Below are 24,076 nucleotides of genomic sequence, written 5' to 3' on the forward strand. Positions count from 1 at the left end.
ATTTTTGGGATATGAATATGAATATGCACCATTGCACATTATTAGTATGCAGTAGCTGATTTACAATCTAGGTCCTGAAGAAAGCCTGGACGTAAGGCCCGACAGGCTGAAACTAGTTGACCAACTTTTGACAAGCAGCCTATTTGTTAAAAGCCACCCTTTGACATGTTTTTATTAGGATTGGAAGGGATGTCAGAATAAAAGGAATTTTTCTGTACCAAATTCTTTATAATGTTCACTCACTATGCACTGCACTATCTCTCTTTTTCCATCAACATACCCTATTTGTTATATTTCATGATCATGAGGGTCAAGGTTTTAAAGCCTTTCTTACACCTCCTTTTGTGATGATTGGGAGAGGTGTTAGTGGGATATCCAGATGATGACACTGGCCACTTGGGCAGTTGATGGAAATCCGACTTCTCCTTATTGATGTCGCCTGTCAGTATTCTTTATACTTTAGTTGTGATACCTTTGACGTCACTGTGTTTGCTCTTACATCTTTATGACCACCAGATTTTGTTATGTTAAGTGATAATTAAAGGGAACAAAGACAGAAAAGTCACATTACAAATGCATACATACTTTTTTACTTATAACCCTATTTAGTGTCAAAATGAAGTCTTTGCAGGCTCTTTAAACAACACAAGACTGGAACTTGTCTTTTCACAACCCTTCTTTATATTCCTTTTCATGAAATGCATTATCACACTAGTAAAGTTAAAATACAAATATAAGGAATAGGCAGAGTGGGGGCCGGGGTACTGGAACCAGAAAAATAACTAAGCCTGTACAAGAGATAAGACTCCAGACACTGTGTGACACTGCCCAGACGAGCCCACAGCAGCACACTCACTGACCTCCGGCCCCCACAGCATCCTGATCTCACTTCAAGGGTTTCAAAGTAAATGAAGACAGCCTGGAAATGCAGCAAATAAACATCATCGCACTTCCAGGACATCTTCATTTACATGTACTTGCAGAGGCATTTGCGCCCCCCCCTAGGAACCCATCCATGCCCCACGGGGGGTGCGTGCCCCCAAATGTGAAGACCTCTGACCTAACAGAACACTTAAACAGGTGGAAGCTGGCTAAAAAATTAGAACTGGACCTCCTCACTTTTTCTTTTGTGGAAGGAGTGGGTTTACTAGAATTTGTGGCAGCTATCTGCCTAAATGGAAGGTTTCTGGCTGGACCCATTTTGCCAGAGTTGCTGTTCCAGCACTACATCACAATGTGCTGAAATTGGTTGGGCAAGCTTTGTAACAGAGAGCTGTTCACACTATTCACCTGATGAAAGACGTGGACCGGTTGCCAAGACACTGATTACATGTGCAACAGTGCACACTGGATCTCTTTTGTGGGGGTTAGAGAAATTATATCTGCAGGTGTTGATACTGCTGAAATTTTTAATGGCACTCAGAAGCATGCAACAGTAGTCATGTTCGCCATGGAGAAATCCTATACAGCAAACATACTGAATGTCTTTAACAACAAGGTCTTTGATTGGCTGTGACCAAGAGGGCTTAACATTGGATTTGTTGCCACGGAAGTTGCCGTGTAATTAAGGCCATGTCAGATAGTTGCTATTTCAGGGTCCTGTGTTTGGTGCACTGCATCAACATCATTGTACAGGACTTTATCAAAAAGAAGACCGAAGAGGCAATTTACTGTCCTGAAAAATCTGCACTCTTTTTAGCCATTCTTTTAAAGCCCAGAACAGTCGAGGATCATTTAGCTTGATAACAGAATGCCAGTTAAAGCCCTCAGACAAGAGGTGCCATTATGTTGGAACTCTACTTATTACATGTTCCAACGACTGTTAGAGTAGTATAGGCCAATCAATTATTATTTCATGCAAAGACGGAATTCAAATATGAAAGGCATGATCATTGAGATGGCCCAATGGGGTCTAGTCAAATGCCTGACAGAGATGCTGCTTCCTTTTGAGGTTTTCACACAGGAAATCAGCAAGGAGGACCGTATGATGGGAAAAGCTATTCCGTTGTTGCATATGCTACAGGAACAGCTAAAAGAGGTGAGTGAAATGTACGCAGGATGTGGATGAAAAAAAAGATGCGTATGAGTTGGTGTGCAGCTTAATCCTTTGTTTGGCTGTTAATACAAGACTGCAAAGAGACACTGTGTCATCCAAACATTACATCTGTGCCACAAATCTTGATCCATGGTACAAACAAAGGTTGGCCATTTTCATTCACTATTCAGAATGAGATGTTTCAAACTACAAAACATGGATTGCTGAGCAAGCCAGTAACCTAGAAAAATAACAGCTGGGAATTAAAGGCCCACTCCCGGGCAGAAGTTCTGGGGTGCAGCTCCAGCTTCCATAGAGCCTGAGGGCAGGCCTATTGGCTCACAGCAGCCAAAAACCAACAAAAAGAACACCAGCAACAACAAAACCAACAGGAGCATCAGACCAAAAATCTGCATTTGATTGTTTTTTAAAGGCAGGGCTTAAATCCAGTGTAAAGGTGAAGGCAAAAGAGATCGAGCAAGTTGGAGCACCAATAACTATTGAGCGGATGGTTACGACCTTTCTCGGTGACCCAACATAGATCTATCTGGATCAAAACCCATAGGTGTATTGGTATGGGAAGAGGGGCTAAAGGCCAGTGCTCCGCATGCTGGCAATAAAGTATCTGTCTTGTCCGGAAGCCAATATGTCTGCTGAGTGTGTGTTCAGTGCAGCTGGTGCAGTTGTCGCAGTGAGAAGGACCAGTCGGTCACCTGAAAATATGGAGAGAGTAACCATGATCAAAATGAATTAGCACCTTAAACCACCTAAATACACCATACCTGAAGCACGACAGGAGGAGGATGAGGGTAATTGGTCCCACTCAGGTCATGTTAGTGTGTTAGCTGTCCAACTTCCGGGTGAACCACCTGAATTTAAGGATGAACTCTACTTCCCTCACTACTGAGAAGGCCAGGGCCACCATAGAACTTTTTATCGCCTAACTAGTTTGAAAAATAAATTGATATAACTAGGGGAACATTATATTATTTTGTTTGTTTGTGTCTGACAGCCCTACCATTTTAAATTCATGTATGGCTAGATTGGAGTTGGAACTGTTCGCAGTGAAGAAGCCTTCCCTCCCATTCCCTTCAATGACTTTGGATAGACAATGCCTGCATCCATCCCATGGCAAGACTGCCCAAGAATATTTGATTTACAAGACTGGCCAATGTGTGTTGCGTGATTCAAACTGGATCGGAAATCTACCACTGTGCTTGGATTGAAACAGGTAAGCAATCCACCAATGGGTGGTATATAAGTGATTGTGAGCATTCAGATGATTCGTGTGGTAGCCGACAGTGAGGGTGGGTGTTCAGCTATATTTGTAAGCTTGGGTGTATTTGTGATTATTTACAATGTTGGTGACCTAATGGATGATAATTTTTTTTCTGAAGGTGATTTTTTTCCTTCCCCTTTGTCGCTTAGAGAGGTTTCTTTGCTGGGTCCACACTGCTTTGTTTTCTGGTTCACACTCCTCAAAAACCTAACCAGTCCGATTAGCTAAGAAACACAAATCTACATAAAAAAATGACTCAATGTTTCTCTTGCTTTTCATCAACAGCATTACACTACAGGTCGATCTCTCTCATTTGGGTCGGGAGTCAGAACAGAGTTGGGCATATTCTTTATTCAGAGTCAGGAGGATGATGGAAGGGCACAGTGTGTGACTACCTCAACAACTTAAACAAGTTAAGGTTTGTACAACTTCAAGCCATACACGTTTGAAGTGTCAGACCGTGAGATACTTGCATTAGACTTCTCTGCAGGAATCCATTTAAAACTGCTCATTTTGTTAACCCACTCTAGTATTCAGGCTAAAACCAGATTCTGTTCACTGGAGTCTGCGGCTTGTTTTAAAAGACATCTATTGGCAAGCTTTTCCAAGTCTGTGATGCTGATGGTTTTGTAAATGCATTTGCGTTTCATCCTAATGAAAAATTGCCACAGGTAATTCTTGGTGCAACAAGTGTGGTATAGCAATAGGTTGAGGTAAATCATTGATTTCAAAGAGCCTGCTTTCATTCTAGTGACATTTTATCCTATTTTTTGATACAGTTTATGATCCCTAATGTACAGCCTATGGCATAGAGTAAACAACATACAGAGATCATGGCCATTCTTGGGTGCTTTAAAGTTTTTGGTGCAGCAACAAGTGATTGACAGAATGCTGAATGAATCAAACATTCAACCCCAGTCAAGAGAGTTTTGTGTTAAATGCATCATTCTTTTGGTCACTACGCCACCCCAGTTTGGACCCAGCCATATGCAAATCATTCTTGACCCTGTTCCTCATAGGAACAGTCCAGCCCAAACTGCCAAGCCGGATCCTCCCTGGATTGGAAACAAGCATCCTGGGACCCATTTAGGGGTAGCACTCGTAAAGGGATACTTTATTTGATTTAAAAAAATCATAAAAGGGTGGACTTACCACTATGCAAGCGGCATTTACATCGTAAAAACAACACAAAATCAACTTTAAATCAAGTTAAAAATTAATATCATAATATGCAAAAGTAGCGGGAAAAGGTCTAAAAGGAAAAGAATAAAAGGGATGATGTGAGTTCTTGCTGGGGACACGTTAATTTTGACTCATGATGAAAGGGAAAAAAATAAAAAGTATAGAAGAATAATGGTAGTTCAAACAAGAGGCTCGTTATTTTTAACTCATGATACAAAAAAACAACAGTTTGGAGAAGAGGGGAAGAGAGTGGAAAAGTCTGTGGCCTGCCAAAGCCTCGCCTATTGTACAGAGACCTCTTTGGTTGCTGCCCTTTTTTCCAGCTCTATGGCGGCAAGATTCAAAAATGTTATGGTTTTACATGAGAGTTCTATCCAAGATCAACTTAGGCATCTTGTCAAGTTCTCACCTGGGCTTCTCTTAGAAGTGATCAAAAAAGCGTTTTTCTTAGATTATGAAGTGCCAGGCAAACGCATATATGGTGCAGTAAAGACTCTGCGCCGTTGCCACAGAGGCGGCAGTCGGGAGTTGCCCACAACCGAAGCCATTTGGGAGTGAGGTCTTTGGACGAGAAGCAGCCCAGCCTTAAAAGGCTTAATTTCCTTTTGTAGTGGTCCCTGACAAGCCGGATCTTCCCTGGATTGGAAACAAGCATCCTGGGACCCATTTAGGGGTAGCACCCCTCATCAGCACAGCTATCTTAAAATCCAGTGGCACAGCGAGCATGGGACCCACGTCTGGGCATACCCACCCCACTTAGGACAAAAAGTGCTGGGACAACAAGTGATGGATGGTATGCGGACTGAATCAAACATTCACCCCATAGTCCATCGTTCTTTTGCTCACTACGCCACCCAGATCTGTGATTGGGGGTGAATGTTTAATTGTTTAAGTATTCTGTCCATCATCTGTTCTTTTTACATTGGATGCCCAAGTGGAAAGGGTATGCCCAGACTTGGGTTCCTTTCTTGCTACTCCACAAGATTCAAGCTAGCCTGACTGATGAGAGGCGAAACCCTGATACTGGTCCCCGGATGCTTGTTTCTGGCCAAGGGAGGACCTGGTCTGGACGATCTGGCTGGACTGTTCCCAAAGGGCGCAGGGTCAAGACTGATTGGCATATGAATGGGTCTAAACTGGAATGGCATGGCGTGCAAACAAATTCATGGTTTAACCCAGATCTGTGACTGGGTGTGAATGTTTGATTGGTTTGGCATTCCTTCCATCACCTGTTCCTTTTGCATTTGAGGTTTTTGGGCACCATAGCAATATTACATTAAATATTAGAAAAACACAGATTTAAGTATGAGCTCTTATTTTCAAGTTTTCTTTCTTAAGGTGCTCACACTCTTTGTTACTGTGCATGGTATAAAAATGCTAAATGTCTTTTATGTGCCATGAGCTGAGATAATCTGTACACATGCAAAATCTGAAAGATAATATTAAATGTTTAGTTTTCTGCATATAAGTACAAAAAGAATTCTCCTGATAACAAAAATGCCTCTTTAAAATCTCAATCCCATTAATTATTCACCCTTGCCCGCCTCTTAGCCCCGTCCCTGGCCCCACCCAAACTCACCCCAGGTCCACAGCTCAATTTTGTGAGTGCCTGCACTTATTTTTTCCAATTTAAAGCACTGACTCCTTCACCTTGCAGTCCTCATTTTCTTAAGTAACATTTCCTATACATTGATTTGCACACTTGTATAACTCATTGTCTCTGTATAATATGTCTGTGGGGTAGAGCGCTCAGAGTTACGTTGGGATGAACAGCGCTGTAAAATAAACGTAAGAGAGGCGCTAAGGAGGGATGAGTGGAACCATTGAAAGATAGTAGTGGGTGAATCCGTGAAGGAGGTCATGGTAGGCTCCAACAAACAAGATTGTCACGCCGAGCGCCACCAGTGCTAAAACCTTCCGGCACATAACGCATGTTGAATTAATTTGTACTTCAGGAAGTACAAATTGACATTTGAAACACTGCATGTTAGATTTCATTCGTGTGAATTGCCTCCTTATAGCCAATTTACACACTTCTTTATAGAGACCAAGCTAACCCCCTCCCTCTTCTGGGTTTTACGCTTCCCAGGGACGTTTGGAGCACATAACGTTTACAACTATAACAACTTTTCTCTTCAACGTGCTAACACTGCACAAAGGCGCTCTAATATCCGTTTTAGATAATATCAGATTCCAGCTCTATGCTCAAGTGCCTTGCAAATGAAAACGCCTTTTATAATAGAAAGGATTTATAATAAGGGTGAATGGCGTAAGACATGTCAGAAGCGTCCCTTACATTCTTCAAGTGTTTTTCTCTTGTCGTGGCTTTGTTTTATGCTCAACTTCCTCTATATAGTTTAGGCGATGCTTCCTTTTCTACTGTTTTTTGAAAATATTGTAGCAGTAAATTGATTGTGCAAAATCTACTTCGTATACATAGTACAGTAGAAGTGTACAGGGCTTCATCCACGTGAAAGTTGCTTGATAACTGCCCTTGCACCATTTCCTAGGCTAGCCCTATTATCACTTTTAATATTTTTTGAGATTATTGGTTTTAAGAGACCCGTCCGTGTCTTAAAGTGGTGGATTCATTAAGTCACTGTGCAGTCTCTGCCCTTGCCCTCTGTGCGCGTTACGGACGCTTCCTCGCCACCTGCACATCAGCACAAACGCATGTTTGCAGTGTCTGGCGCGGACTTAAGACCGGGGCATTCCTCGTGCCAGCCACCACTGTGGTAACTATAGACTTTGGCAGGGAATGTGGCGGATTCATTTCGAGTCTGTTAGCTCAGCCCATGCAGCCCGCATCTTTCCTGGCTGTCTTGGAGACAGTCCTGTGCCCCCGCTCTGCTCTGTTATTTCACCAAACCCTGTGAATTCTGCTCGGCAAAGTAAACATTGGGAGCTGCTAATCGCATCCTCTGAAACAAAACAGCACTTGAGTCGGGGATCTGGCGGAGATCACAGCTCAGCAGAGTGAGTCTCTCCCAGCTGCTGCTCTCGGTACTGCTGCTGTCAGACCCTCCGGCGGCTCTCCCTCCTGCCAGCCGCCTGCTGAGCCCCGGCTGCGCCCACCCAGCTCCCGCTGCTTCCGAGGGACCCCCGGTTCGGGCCACGGCTGCAGCGAGGTCAATGCTGTGAGCAGAAGTTCGCGGATACCATGGCGAGGGCAGATGCGTGGCAGACCCTACTCCTGCAGTTCCTGGCTCTCACTGCCTCTCGGGCGGCGTTTGGGTTTACGGACGATACTGTGGAAAAAGCCTCCAAGTCCGAGGGGTACTGCAGCCGGATCCTGCGCGTCCAGGGCACCCGGAGGGAAGGATACAACGAGTTCAGCCTCAGGGTGGAGGGAGACCCCGAGTTTTACAAGCCGGGAGCCAGCTACAGAGGTAAGTTCGCCTCGGGCGGCGTGTTGAGCAAAGTGCGTGCACGTGCGTGAGAAAGGGGGCAGGTGAAGATTTGGGGCGCGAGGCTGAAATAGTTGCGCCCTGTCCTCCAATATTACTTTCACCCGTTTGTTTGCTACTCTAATTAATCTTGATCCATAACAGTACTACTCGTGATTGGAGTTTCATTGTTCTCGTGACAGAGACTTCTGATGCGATAATTAAAGGTAGATGTATCGCGCATTCTGCTATTAGGGTGGCCTCGCAGCGCTAACGTGATTACAGTTTTCTGTAATTGAAGGCATACTCAATGACAAGACAAGATGATACAAAGTTTCCGAACTTCTTTTCTACACCACAGTAACATTCACGGTGTTTTTGGACACTTTTTATTTGATGTAATCACGTATTGTACATTAAACTGTGTTTCAGCCCCATGGCCTCTGTCTTCCATTTGAGCATTGCAGGTGTGGCAATAGAGGGTTCCTGGTTCTGTCTAAAGAGACATAGCAGTACTGTTAACCCGATTGACGTTAGAAAACAGAGGGCCGTATTTACAAGGCTCTTGCGCCGCAGGTGCGCCACTTTTGCCCATGTTAAAAGTGGCGCACCGGCGGCGCAAGGGGCTTGTAAAAAAAGCCTAGCGTTGCTTTGGGGCTTACTGTCCTCGACGCAGTGCACGTCTGTATTTGAAGGTTCTAAACGTGCACGAGTTTGGTACTGCAAGAGCCGTCAGTTGTGCTAAGAGTTAGGAATGAACAGGTCGGACACAACGCTGCTGCCTGGTCTGGTCTGAGAAACGGGAAATTTGCCCTTCCACCACAAAACTTGTGTGAACATGTCTAATTGAGCTATTTGAAGTCACCCTGCGGAGCAGCAGCAACCCTCATAGCAATTAACTTAAAACAAACCAGGGATGTGTCCACATTATTGTCTCTGTCTAGACTAATCTAGTGCGTTTGATCGATACATCCCTCCTTAACTTCTTTGTAAAGAAAATTACATTGTTGCCAAGTTCCACAGGTTATGTGTGATACCTTCAGTCAGTATCGCCAACGGTCCTTTGCATGCTGGGAATTGTAGGCCTTTATATAGACTCGAAAAAATGAAACTACAAGTCCCATAAACATTATAGAATGATTGTTGGTGACCAAAAATTGATAAATAGATGAAGGAAGAGTTTCGGGTATTTTTAAGGTAAACAGGCTGTAGAGTAGTTCTATCTGCCTGAGCAGCCGACTTTGGAAGTGGGGAACCAGGTTTGAGTTCCAGCGTCATGTCACCCACCTGTGATTCTAGACAAATGATTTAATCGCCCGTGCCTAACAAAATAAAATCTGTCCTCGTGTAATATAATAATCTAGTGCTCACGTAAAGCACTCTGATTCCGTAGGGCCATGTTCACGCTGTTTAAAACTGAAGAAAAAAATGATTTGCATGGCATGCTATACAGGACGCCCCCTTCAGTTCTAAAGCTTAATAATTCCAAGGTCTCTTTTATGCCTTTATTCCGACACCCGGCGCAGTTCTCCGCTGTCTCAAAAGCAGGGACCGTCTCACATGATCCGAGGTATGAGTGCAGCCATCGCCTTAGACTGCCCGTGAACCCGACCGCGCTCCCCTCCGCCCTGCAGCGGGCTTTAAACCGAGGCGCACGGGCTGCGGATGGATAAGTGGGCTTTGACCCGGCGCTGCTCCGTGCTCAGAGCGGCCTGACTCGGAACAGAGGACTCTGTAGATCAGGCAATCTTAGGCAAAAACTACGGCCATATGCTGTGAGGGCGTAGAAAGGGGCTTTGACTCTATAAATAGCTTGACGAAAAGAAAAACCCGTTATGTAATATTGCGCAATAGAACACAAGTCCGAAAGCTGAGGTAGTGAGTAACATTAACTTATTACTTTTCGTACTGTGCAAGCACACGAGGGTGGACAATGACGGGTTGCAAAAGCATCTCGGGTACTCCATACGTTCAGCCACACACAGCCAGGGACAAGGACCAGCTGCATACCTCACTCAGAAATAAATAGGCGTCCTGCCATGGACCTCACTATGAAGTTACTCAGAGGGATGTGTACTAGGAATTGGCGGAGTGCGTGTCGTTAGCCTCCTTGGCTTAACTGCCACTTCTGAAACGGAAGGCTGCACCATATTTACAAGAATGCGGTGCACCCTTGTGGTCCCCCTGCGCTGGCTCTAATTGCAGCTGCCTAGGCCAACTAATCACCCTTGCACAATGGTGCATGGGTGTCTGCGTGCAGGGGAGGATTGTTTATGTGTAGGAAGGTGTCCCTTCTGTCACTTTCATGTGTGCTGCCTCATCAGCACACATGAAAGTGACAAAATGGCATTTAAAAAAAGTTTATGTACACAAAGGGATACCTTCCTACACATAAACAAGGCACAAGGCAGCACAATGCATTTCCCCACGTTTCACCATCTTAAACCAGTTTTTACCTGGTCTTAATTTAGACGCTGCCTCCTATGTACGCGACCCTTGTATAAAGAGGGCAGTGTCAAAATGAATAGGAGTTGCGCTGGAACCCACGGCCACTCCTTTCACGCAAACCATAGCGTGAAAGGGTGCATTATGTACAAGGCATCATTAAGCTACGTTAAGTGGCTTAACACTGCCTTGTACATAAGGCGCAGCACCGATCGCCACCACAACATCACTACAGGTGACATTTGGTGCTGATAGGGGCTTGTACATATGCCCCTCATTTCTTAAGTTTTCCATGTCCATTTGCGGAAAGCTTATCCAGGAATTTTTTGTTGTTTGCTTTCTGTGATTTGGTGTCCCTTGTATCCAATTATAACATTAGGGCTGTAAATCTAAAATGCAAAGAATAAACTTGGCTTGGAGGAACCATTTAAGCTTGGACCTGGCAAAAGTGAGAGCTCTTAATGTATACCATACTGGCGCTCTACCACACCCCTCATTTCTGTTTTGTAATCTCCTATTAAGCGATATAGAATCCCCCTGCATATGTGCTTAGATGAAATTAAAGCAGAAAAAAAGGAATGCTTGCTGCCCCTTCTAGCACAGATCATCAGGGAGTGAGTCTAAAGGCTGCTACATGTATGAGGTAGAACCAGCGGTCGAAGTGCATTTAAAAATGTATTGGGACTGTGAGACTGCTGCAAAGGGTGAGGGGTCAGAGGTGTGGCTAGAACTAACACAATATTCAGAAACTATTTTGTTGTTCTATTACTTTCAGGTAATGGCATATAAAATAAAGCAATAAATGCAAGTTAAACTAATCCAAGAAAGATGGACTCTTTTCAGTCATAAAACTTTTATTACTGCAGGTGTCTGTGTGTCACCATAAAACTTCTATTGATTATTGTTATTTCTGAAGGTGTCTGTGTGTGACCAGAGAGCCACATAATTGAATTCAGGTTAGTGCAGTGGGGAAGAGTGTCTTTTTAGGTCTCGGCCTGAGCCAGCGCATGCGCTGCCTAATCTCGGCCGAGACCTTTAGTGGGGCTCTGAGAAATGCTTTTGCTGGCGATCAGCGTGCTAGAACGCGCACACCCCTGCGCGTTAGAGCAAGCTGATCGCCGACAACTCGCGTTTCTCGCGTCGGGGCCACGCTACAGATGCGCGGCCATTGCTTGTTTGCCCTGGTTGCCAATGCTTGTTTTCTTATGCATTTTATGCTGATTTGTACTTTTACCCAGAAGGCCAGAAGAGATTCTCTCCCCGCTTGTCATTGCTCGCGCGATAAGACACTGCAAGGACGCTTTAACTTTGTGTCTGCTGCCTATTCTGAACACATTTTTAACCAGCCCTCCTCATATATATGTGGCCTGTAGAGTGACGAGAACACGCATTAATCATTGTTTTTCCAGTGCCCTGAACGACGTCTTCACCTGCTCATTCTGAACGTCAGAGCTGCCGAAATCTGCCAACGGGAAGTCATGGGGCCCTTTCGTGAAGCACTTTATCTTTGCCCTATACATTACCAGTGCTTCTCTCCACAATATCCCATTGTCTAAACTCCCATCTTTCTCCTTTCAGAGAGCCCACGACAAAGCTCCCACTGCCCCTCACATTCTCTCTGTCCCTCCTGCCCCTGTCTGCCTCTGACACCTTTCTCCTTGCTCTGTGTCTGTTTACTGCCTGATTACATCTTCTCCTTGTTTAATGGGTATGTACATAAAAAGGTCAGCCAGTAGTTTCTTCTGTGCACAATTTATTCAGGATACATGGCTCCTTGCTTTGCGCGTATTTGGTGCTTGTGTGATTGCACGTTTATTTTGAGTGTATCTGGGGTACTCAGGTTTGTATGTGCACACATGTGATGTGGAAATATGGAACTCTACGGTGCTTGTGTTTGTATGTCCACGTGTGTGATTTGAATGTGTGTATATCTGCGGATGATTGTTTTTGTATGTGCACAAACGTGATACTGTGTCTATATCTGGGGTGTTGGTATATGCACAAGTATGATTTGAGAGTGTGTGTATATCTGTGGTGCTTGTGTTTGTATTTGCACACATGTTATTTGAGAGTGTGTGTATATCTGGGGGGCTTGATTTTGTATCTGCGCCCGTGTGATTTTCATCTGCTGTTAGTGCTGTTAGTGCAGAGGGAGGGCATGTTTTCATTCTTACAAAGTATGAGTTAAAATTATCTTAAGAACCATAATCTGTGGTAAACTATCATATTATGCTGTTGATTGTCACGTTCTGCATTGCATCCAGGGGCTCCCTCACTTTCCCCAGCTCCAGGGTATAATTTTACTCAACACCCCCACAGCTCTCCGATGTCTTTCCCACCCTCCTCCCTCGTGTTGTTGACATCATGTTTTCAAGAGAAGTGAAAATAGAGCTTTCGCTTGCGCCTACTTCTCCCGTGCTCGGTTAGCAAACACTGCACATAGAAGTCACGTGCCGGATTTCTTTTTTTTCATGCTGCTCGGCTGTGGCTTGGCTCCTTCACTGTGTTAAGTGATTTCATCTTTTATGAAGTGGGCGCCCAATCATTTTGGGGCACATGTCAGTTATTATATGGTTTTGAGCAGCTGCTCGACACTCAGAAGTACTATGGCCAAAAAAAACATAAGGATTTCTTCTTAACTGAAAAGAAAAGCAGCAAAGTTCACTGACAGCAGGTAGATCTCTTGACAAAACCAGGAGGGCTTGCTCAGAACTCATCTTCTTTTTCCAGCACCAAAGCATCACTCAGCACCACCTCTGACTCACCCAACACCACCTTTATCTAGAGTTAATTTACCACTTCGTGCACCATCTACTTATCCCTCGCTATCTTCCTTTTTATCTATTCTATGTACCTCTCACCCTTTCAATGCACGTCACATAATTCCACTACACAAATACATTACACATCACAATATTATACCTCACACATTTCCACAACTAACTATTTCAAATACACCCACATACTCCCACTCCAAACCACATACATCCATTCCACTTCAAAACACAACACATAGATACAAGTCATTGTCATTTACAATCCCAATAGTTCTAACTCTCATTTATTATAACTTTTCAACATGCAGCACAGCAGCCACAATGCTCTACAGCATAGTTTCCAGCACAGCAGCCACAATTCTCTTCAGCACAGTTTCCAGACATTGGCCCAGCCAATGGCTCTGGATAAACACTTATAAGGTCCCAAAGCCGAGACCTATTGGCCGTGCCAATGCTTGTTTTTAGTGCTACAAGGTCCCCATCGTCTCGCACATAAGCTTTGTGAATATGTAAGTCATTATTTTAAACATGCCTTACATACATTATAAGAAAAGCTGCCACAAATTTGCAAAAAGATTTAGGTTTAAGATAAAAAAGTGCTTGTAAAATATAGATCTTAGTATTATGTAGCTTGTACCTCGTGCAAACACGTCCACTAAAAGCATGCAATCCACAGCTCAACTAGTTACGTCCTTTGCGATACCTCGCAAAACAATAAATGTTTTTCATCATGAAGCTTCAAGTGACTCCATCAATTAAAGCCAACACAGCATTAGAAGCAGCCTTTACATTTGCAGATTAACCAATTGCGCATATTTGCATTTCTTTCAGGCCACAGCCACCCAAGTGAGAAGGCTTGTGTCTTGTCGATTTCAGGCATCTCAAATGTTCCCTGGACAGTTGTCTTTTAACATTAAGTAGGCAACTGTTTTTCGCAAATTGAAGAGGTGTGGACACGTTATGTCCATCAGATTCCACCACTTCGACCTCTTGCTAGAACCAGGGGTGAACAGACAGTGCACCACCTCTAACCAAAAATCACGCTGGATGTGTTACTTCATTGAACTCTTTTTTTTATATTTTTGTGGTTAAAATAGAGTTTAACACGCCCACTCCAAAAACTGTAGCAGCAAGTATCCATAAAGAGGTCCCAGGGCCACTGATTGGTAAAAGTGCTCTTGCAGTTCACTGGCAAACAATCCACCTCTTTGGGTACCTCCCCTACAGCATATGGAGGTAGACCACAGGATCACAGGCCAACACGGGATGAGTTGCCTTAGTTACTAGGGACAAGTGTCAGTGAGGAATATTGCAAAACTGCAAGTTAGTTCCATTGAATGGTTAAGGCTATGTACAAAAGCAACAACACCCACTTGCTGAGAAAATGTCACATTTAATGTGGCAAAGTTTTACTGACCAATACATTAGGGTGAGAGCTGTGGATGTCCAAAGGAAGACACTCACACCCAGTGGATTCCATGGCTGGATGAGCATTCCTTATCATCTCTGATCTGCATCGCTCAATGGGTGCATGACAGTCACCTTTACACTTGTTCCAAAGAAGACAGAGATTATAATCGTGAGCGGAGCCATGACCCTTCAGGTTGCTAACTGCTGGTTGAAATCTAGGGGCTTGACCCCTGTCGAGCAGTTGAGAACTTATTTTTGCAAGGACCGTTCATTTTTTGCACGAGAAAGCTTCCTCATCCTCTTCCCTCAGATATTCGCCATTTTCACATACTTCATTTATAGTAATTTTATCTACCCAGGGAACACATATTTGAACACCTGCAAAGACTACAATGGCTTCCGCTGGTTTTGTCATTCTTTTAAAAGCCTGAGTAAAGGCCCCAGGGCTATCCCGAACTGTGGGCTAGTGTTTGTGGGCTCATAGTTCAAAAGAGCGCTCTCTTCCTTCCTCACCTGCACCAACATACTGAAGTCCTTGCCCATCATTGTGATGGATCTTTAATGGTCCTGCTTTGGGAACCCTTTGAAGAACTGGCTGCTCACTACGCGCCTCAATGTCATTGTTTTCTTGCCAGCTCTTTTTCTCACCACATCCTCATAAGTGCAGGAAATCTTTCGAGGTCACTGTTACTCTATTGTTTCAGTCATTCATTCATACAGGATTTCTATAATGCACTAGTTTGGAAAGAAGAAATGTAGCTGTTGTACCCTGGCAAGGGATGCCCTCTGTGACGGTCAAACATATCCCTGCTTCTGTAGGGCACAAGGTATCCACAAGCAGGACAACTGTGGGGTACAGCCCTTCCCAGCCACTGATGGCAAACCTACTGCAGGGGGGAGCAGCTGCCTGGCATTATCTCGTTTGGAACACCAGGCACTAATGCTGTAAGTGCATCTCCTGTCCTGATGAACCACTGCATTATGCTGCAACCACTCCCAGAGCAGTGCACGGGTTGGGGTTCACTGTGCCCATGCACACTAAGGTCGTGTCTATAATAGGAGAACAAAAAGCTAGTCCTTCTTTCTCGGTCTTGCAGGGAGACCGATGTGAAGCAACACATAATCAGGGTCCCAGCGAGAAAGACAGGTCTATCTAACTCTATCGCAACAGCTGTTCTCCGGATACGCCACACTTACTCTCAGTCTACCATGAGTATTTCCATTATATTTGAACCCAAGATCAGGGACAGCATATGAAATGTGAAAATCAATCCAAGCTTTAAGCTGGCATATGCACGGATGCATGTTTTCAGGAGATGCTTCGTGTTATAACTTGGCATGAAGTGGTAATGCAGGTGAGTAGATAACAGACAGTACTGTAGAATAAAGTAACCCATCGTTCTTTTTCAAATGATCTTCAAAGATGCTGTCCAATTGGCAACGTGTGGTTTGAGAAATTTGTGGTGAAAGTGGAGTGGAACTTATAGTGTGTTCACTATCCTGTGCAGCATAATGCACACCATTTGCCAAATATATAGAGTTAAGCAGAAATGCAACCTTAATAATGCAGTCACGTCATTACTTTGGGTAATTTTCAAGCTTGGTGATGTCTGTTGCACACCTCTTGTGTACAACATCAACACTTACAGCAGGCTTTGCATCAGCACATTACTTATAATTTTTGTTACTTTCTTGCCAATCTTATTTACAACCCTCTCATTTGATGGCTAACCTTCCTCTTTGTGTGGTTGGCCCTCTCATGCTGCACAGCTTCTTTACTATCTTTTTGATAGGATGACTTGTATCCTTCCACTGATTACAGTCAGGGAACTACTTTTTTCCTTCTCTTTCAGCACTTAATTTTAGTGCATGTATTGTTTTGCTCTCTCCCTCAAGTGCTGCTTGACCTCTCATACCCCTTACCCACACTTACCATGTTGCTCCTTCCCTCACACCTCCCAGGTTGTCCACTACATCCATAGTCAGTCCTTTCACTTAAATCTTTCCAACTGGAGCTGTGTTGCACAGCCGGTTTGGAGAATAGGCAAAGGCTCTCATGCCCTTCCTGAGCGCCAAACCAGCCTGCTCCAGCCAATCCCAGTGCTTCTCTCATGCTGGGTAATAGTGTTACCAGCATGAGAGCAGCATCTGGATTGGCATAGGGGAGCTCAGCTCACAAGGGTATTGGGAGCCTGTGCACCTTAAATCAGGCTCACCATTAGATCCGTGTCCAGCAAAATTCTTAGCGAAAATGGCAGATGTCATTAATCCCATAGCTAATCCTATCCTCAATTTATCCCTGAATCAGGGTTTTCTGCCCCAGGCCTGGAAGCAAGCCATGGTCATCCCCCTGATCAAGAAGCCCAGTCTTGATCCAGAGGCGCCTTCTAATTATAGGCCAATCTCGCTCCTTCCAGCACTGACCAAGATCCTGGAGAAACACGTGCACAGCGTGCTTTCTAACTTCCTGGAGTCTAATGAGTTACTTCATGAATCCCAATCGGGCTTTCGTTCCAACTTAAGCACCGAGACGGCGCTCCTGGAAGTCTCGGAGATCGTGAAGGAGGTGCTGGACACAGGAGGCAGGGTGATGTTAGTCATGTTAGACCTGTCGGCGGCGTTTGACACCGTCCCCCACGAGGATCTCCTCACTAGACTTCATAACATCGGTCTAGGGGGGACGGTGCTCAACTGGTTTCGTTCCTTTCTGGCCAACCGCCGGCAGACGGTCTGGGTCCCACCCGGGTCCGCCGAGATGCCGCCATTGGGAGTCGGAGTGCCTCAGGGCTCTGTACTGAGCCCCACTCTATTTAACATCCTTATGACCCCTCTGGCGACACTGGCGGAGTCCTACGGGGCCCGGATCGTCTCTTATGCTGACGACACCCAGCTTCTATTCACCTGTCATAAGAGCGAAGAGTTCGATGGAGAAAGGATCTGCGAGTGCCTTGGGGCTGTCTTTAGCTGGTTTTCACACAACAGCCTCAAATGCAACTCGGACAAATCCGAAATACTATTCTTCGGATGCCCATCAGAACCAGATTGGCAGGGATGGTGGCCTGCCGACATGTTCCCTCCCACTCAGTCCTCTAAGTGGGCTAAGAACCTGGGGGTTAAAATTGACAACGAGCTCTCGCTCAAATCCCAGGTTTCCACTCTTACGGGAACATGCTTTGGGATACTCAGAATGTTGCGCAAGTTCTTTCCCCTTCTCTCGGAGGAACATCGGAGGATCACTGTTCAGGCACTCATAGGGTCCAGATTGGACTATGCAAATGTCCTATATCTGGGTCTGCCTGAATACCTCCTCCAGCGTTTGCAGGTTACTCAGAACGCTGCTGCTCGTGCAATTTTTGGCCTGCACCGCTGCACCAGTGCCTCCAATCTCCTCGTATCCCTTCACTGGCTTCCGGTGCGGAAGAGGATACTTTTCAAGGCCATGACTCTCGCCCATAAGGCCTTGCATGGCAATGGTGCCAAATATCTTCAGAGGAGGCTGGACTTCTATCGACCTGTACGATCCCTCAGGTCAGAAGCTTTGGCTTTGGCTCGGGTGCCACGCATCAAAAGGGCTCGGCTAGGCGGCCGGTCCTTTAGCTTTCTTGCTCCGCAGCTATGGAATTCCTTACCGGTGTCCTTGCGAAACACCGCTAACCTGCTTGCCTTCAGAAAAGACTTAAAAACCTGGCTGTTCACTGGATAATCTGCCCCCTCTTTAGGCCCCTGCTCTTTTTACTGTTATGTTTTCCAGCTCTTTCTTTGGTCTGGAGCACAAAAGCGCCGGGACACTCCTTTGGAGTAGCCGTTGCGCTATAAAAGTCCCATTTAACATAACATAACATTAACACCAGCCCAGGGACTGCTGGGATAGGACTGGAACAGAGCACCAAGGGGATGTGGCGGCTGGTGTGTAAGTACCCTTTAAAACATTTTTAATTCTCCCCCGCACTGCTCCAACACTTTACGTAGAAAGCAGCCACCACTGCGCTTATATGATTTTATGATTCAGCTTTGAAATATCCAGCATTTTGGTAGTAAAATGGCAAAGAGGGGACAGTCCTTACTACTTGTGCAAGGTGTATATGAACATTCCCTAATTATTTCCATTTTATCCCCTATTAGAAATTTTAAAGCTAATTCACAATGGCATGTAACAGTACATTAAATAGTAACTACTTTGCTTACTCCAAAATACTGTTGTGACTGGGCCCCATAATTAGGCTCGTTGCAGCTGAAAGCTGAGCTTACTTCTCCTGCTATGTGCTCCTTAGTGCAAGAGATCTAATGCTGCACAAGTTTTATAAACCCACCTGTAGAAATTCCAAAATGTCACTAGTCGTTTAGAGTCATACACTTTTCTTGGCATCAAAATGACAGAGGCATAATAACTAATTTGAAACAAATCTCAAGGTGTTTGACACTCTCTCACGCAAAACACTTTAAGAGGCTGGTCCGGGTATATTTGAGATTAACAGACACAGACATCAAAGAGAAGCTTTTAGGTAAGGGGGTTTTGAAATAGATCAAATAAGTGTTTCAAGCCTTGTACACAAAACCGACTTTCAAAATGTTTGTACATTTCTGGCAGCCTATCCATAATCTTCCTGTTCCTGCCAGATGAACACAACTGTATTTCCATCATACTAAACATAGGCATACACATCCAGTTGGCGGTCGCAAAGCCTCCGATTCACTAAATCACATGATTTGTGGTTGACAAAAGCCTTTTTTTCAAATGTAACAACCCCATTTTTAGGGCTCGCACTGCGACGCAATCGCGAAAGCGATTGTCGCAGTGGAGTCCTATTGCAATCATTCTGGCTTTCAAGGACTAACGAGGTTTAGGACAACAGACTGGCACGCGCACGCACGCAGTCTGCCAGAATCGGATCAGGTCGCGCGCTCCGATTCCGGCAGGCTGTTCACAACACATGCACACGCAGGCAGGCACACACAACACAGACAGACAGACGCACACACACACATACAGCCGCACGCAACCGCCTTCACCCCCACTCACCTCCACTCACCAGGCTCTTTCAGCGTGTTCTGTGTCTTCACCCGGGCCCCCTCCTGGGACCCGGGACTTCAGATTCCTGCACGCTGCTTTGGCGCCGGGGGCGCGCATGCGAGGACAGCCCCCGCCCTCTCACTGTAAACCCGGGCTGCTTTCGCTGGTCACGTCCCCGTAGCCACGACAACACGCGGCGCGCTCGCGCGGACCCCGAGAAGGAGCAGAGAAGTGGCAAGTGGTATCCCAAGCGGAGGACCGGAGCAGCCTACATAACTGAGTGGCGTAGCTAGGGGGGTGCGGGGGGGACGGGACGCCCATTGCGGCCTTTATAATTTATTTGGGACCTGGAACGATCGAACACAGTTTCCCCACTCCTCCCCAAATACATTATAATGGCGGCCGCGGCCGCAACGAGCCTCCAGTGCCGCGGCCGGGCCCAGTAGACAGTAAAAGTGCATGGGGACAGAGTTCACTTTGCCAATGGCCTGTCTTAAAACGTCTCTGCTTCCTGCCGCTTAATTTTGCCCCCCCATTATCTCATTATCTGCATGCCTCACGCGCCTCCGCAGAGAAAGTGACAGGCAGGTAATATTTCGTATCTCTGACATCGCAGAGATGATTTTCGTACCTCTGTAATCCCCTTTGGCAGTCCTGTCATTCAAGTATAATGCAGTCGATGCTGCTATCAGTCAACCGTGGGCGTGGCACACCATGGGGGCCGGGATTAATTATCCGGATGTGCCGGGCGGCGGTAGAGTTTGCCATCATGTCCGAAGGAAGTCAGAGGAAGTGGCGGCAGTAGCGGCGGGAGACTCATTTGAGTCAGTGGAGTACTACACGAGACTCGAGTCTCTCCTGGCTGCCACCGCGCAAAAGAGCATGATCGATTGCGGGGGCGAGCAGGAAATTCTGATATGAAAAGTAAGTGTGCCATCGATGTGCACTCTGCCTGCCTCCAGGCTTCACCCCAGGCTGCTGGCACTCGAGTCGACTCGTCCCGACCCGCTGCAGGAAATTCTGATTTGAAAAGTAAGTGTGCATCGATGTGCACTCTGCCTCCAGTCCAGTCTTCACCCCAGGCTGCTGGCACTCGACTCGTCCGGTCTCGGCCATCGACTCGAGTGCCAGCAGCCTGGGGTCAAGCCTGGAGGCAGGCAGAGTGCACATCAATGGCACACTTACTTTTCAAATCAGAATTTCCTGCTCGCCAGGCCTCCAAGATTTCATTGCCCCCCTGTGCCAAATTAGATAATTACAGGAGGAGTTCGGTGGTCGACCTGTCACCTCCTGACCTCGACACTTCCTGCCTTTTTATTAGTCTCTGTTGTGGAGGATCTCTGAAGGTTGTGTCCTACACAGTGTGAGTCTGAGAGTAGGTGCTGTGTGTCTTTAAAAGGCACAACAAGCACGGCTCTCGAGACAACAGTGCCATTTAGCAGAATATATCACGGTCATCACTACCTGAAATGTGTCCAGATTGCCAGCAGCTGCGTGCGTCCAAGGAGTGTGACAGACTCGGGACCCATCCCCAGCAGTCTTTAGATTTTCCGCTGCAGCACTGTGACTCGTTAAACTTGGTAAGAGTAAAACATGAAAGCTGCTGGCATTTTAAATGTTCATGCTAAGGTCAGATTTGAAGTTTTATTAGATAGCTGCCAAGGTTTTAGATTGCTACGTGTGACATTTTCATAATTTTAGTAACATTTTTGATATGTATATGTTTCCCTCATCTTCATTGCTTGATTTTGCTCGCAAAAAGTGTCACTCATATTTGTTGAAATGTCACTCATAATTGCACTACAATTATAACAATGTCACACATAGCAATCTGAAACCTTGGCATCTATGCTTTGGGTGGAAGGCGTGAGCGCCAGTTTCATGTCACTGCACAATACCGCCAGTTTTCACCACACCATAGGATCTTGGGGAACTGTCTGCCACTTTTTTGCAGGCTCCTCAGTGGGAGATGTGCAGGGTGGTGAGGAACCGGGCATCAGTTACAGCATCTCACCAATGGTTTAAACCCCAGTAGTTTGTCCGAAAAGTGAAACCAATGGCATGTTTAGAGCGGGGATTCCCAGCTGACATTTGAAAAAGCCATGCGTAATATTAAACATCCTATTAAAAAGTTAATTTATACCCAAAATAACTTTGTAGCAACATTAGGATAATGAAAGACTGGGCCAAAAAATAATAATCTTACCTATACCATGCATTTTGCATGCAGCTTTTTGATAACGGTCCAAAGGAGACTGCTATATTAGGATTGTAACTTATGAACTGCAAATGACAAAAGGATTTCTGTGACCAAAGCAGTAGCCCATTGATCTATGCACATAAAATACAGTTCTGTGATCTGTATGATACATGTTCTCTGCAGCACGGACGCTAACCCTCTGAGTTACTTTATGATGACTCAAAAACTGCCTCTAGACACAACCCTGATCTCTCTCAGCAGAAACATTAATCACCAGACTTATCTTTACTTTTTTATTGTAGCCTGAAAACTACTGAACACACAAGCAACTCTCCAGCAGGTGCTTTTAAACCATAAGTTACTGCTATTATTTCCAAACACAGCGCCCCCTGTGGTCAGCGCCTGGTGCACTGCCTAGGAGGCAGAAGGTGGAGAGATGCACAAGGAGGCGCCATACAAATGTATTTGCATTTGCTTTGTTACAATATGGGCCGGAAAATAAAACGCACCGGGCCTTTTTTTGAAATGTGACTTAGCATTAAAGATGTGCTAACTTTTCACAATTTAAATGAAAATAGACTAGTGCTTTAATTAAATACCCCCTCTCCCACTTGTGATAAAGTTACTGGGAAAGCTTTCAAGTGCTCACCGTCCGTTTTCCCCAGCAAACCCCCTCCCCCCCCCCTCCCCCCCGAGGGGCAGCAATCTGAGGGATAGCCCATTTGTTGCAGCTTTATATAGCACCAAATAGATCCAAAGGTATTGTACACTGGTCCCTCTCACCCACTTCTTGTGGCGAGGTTAATGCATACTCGAATTTTATTTTGGTGTGATTACTTTCAAACCTTCCCCCGTCCCATTGCTGTTTTCAATGCCATCATCCACCTTCCCATTATTGTTTTAAACCCCTCACCCCGCCACTATTTCCAGTTCTCCCCCACTATCCCTCTGTGGCTTTCTCAATTCACCCCCACCCCTCCTGCTGTTGCTTTTAAATCCCCAAAACCCTCCAGTTGTTTCTGTCAGACCTTCCCCTCCTACCTCGCCAGAAAAAACATCACCCGCTAGCCATCCCACCAGATTGCCTTTGACAATGCTTCTTTACTTAGATTTCTGCCGTGCTGCGCTTGGGCAATATGCATTTCTGAGAATGACAGTCCGGCAACTAGCCCAGAGCGTGCTCGGGGTAAATAAATACAAGTAAGAGTTAGAGTCCTAAACAGCACGGACAGTGTGACTGACTCGAGACGGGGTGCTGCAGTTCCTCAATGCTACTGTCTGTCAGACCAGAACATGTGCGCGTGGGACAGCAATGCACCGGACTTGTTCATAAAGCTCTTTGCCACCGTCCCATATCTTTGTAAACCGGCTTTGCTGCATGAAGTGACTGTTCTGCATGCCGAAACCTAAAACCCACGTGCCTTTATTATTTATCGCTCTCTCTCCTTTATTGTTATTTATCTCTCCCTCCCTCTCGTTTGTTATTTATCTCTCTCTCTCCTTTATTGTTCTTTATATCTCTCTCTCTCTCTCCTTTATTGTTATTGATTTGGACTGATCAAAGTGAACAACACTGCTGGAGTCCTGCTCACACGTTGTCATTGGTGCCTGAATCTTGTTTCCAGTGGGTCTCAGCCGGTCGGTCATCCCTTTGTTTTGAATCTGTGCTTTGTACATATGGATGCTGACAAAAAGGGGAGGTTCACAATAGGCTGCAGCATCACAGTCATGTGTTTTGTCTTGTTTTGAGTAATTACAACATGACTGTGGGCTCCGTCACTGCTCATGCGTCCACGTAGCAAGACTAATAAGCATTTGCAATCCAATAGGTCTCGCATTACTGAAAGTTTGAGCTATTGGCGTTGCATCATTATTTGCAATGCCAGTAGCTCAAACTTAAACTACTGCGAGACCTATTGCATTGCAAATGCTTGTTTGTTTTGGTAACAGGTTACAAAATCACAAAATGGGTTCAGAAATGCATTCTGAACTTCATTTCGAATGAGCATGTGCGTAGCCTGCATCAAGTTTGCTACCAATATTTTGGTTGCAAGCCATTGATGGATTACTGATCCTTACAGGAAGTGGTAACATTGTCAAAAACAGAAAGGTGTCAAGGGTCAAGCCTATGATTGTAAGTATGTAATCAAAATGTGATGCTCTCTTTATGATTGCATTTTCATGGCTAGAAAGTTTATAAAAAGCACACAGACACATGTTTTGCCTATGTAAATGCTTTATTGATGTAATAATGTTGACAATGAACATTGATCAAAGTTACTACACTTTATCAGCAATAATAAGTGCATTTACACCTGAAGATTATTATTCATCATTGCGTTTACTGACAA

At 45.2% G+C, this 24,076-nt stretch overlaps 1 protein-coding gene across 2 annotated transcripts in view; it reads left to right on the top strand.

Moving 5' to 3' along the window:
- The first annotated feature begins 7,432 nt into the window (after positions 1–7,432).
- The window catches only part of SPON1 (spondin 1), a 1,234,287-nt gene continuing 1,217,643 nt past the window's right edge, over positions 7,433–24,076 (top strand). For both annotated transcript variants that reach the window (XM_086955876.1, XM_086955877.1), the window contains exon 1: positions 7,433–7,885. In XM_086955876.1, coding sequence (XP_086812002.1) covers positions 7,657–7,885 — 229 coding nt within the window. In that variant the 5' untranslated portion in view covers positions 7,433–7,656. The remainder of the gene's footprint in view (positions 7,886–24,076) is intronic.

Source organism: Lissotriton vulgaris, chromosome 2_1 (genome assembly GCF_964263255.1).
Source record: "Lissotriton vulgaris chromosome 2_1, aLisVul1.2, whole genome shotgun sequence".
NCBI lineage: Eukaryota > Metazoa > Chordata > Amphibia > Caudata > Salamandridae > Lissotriton > Lissotriton vulgaris.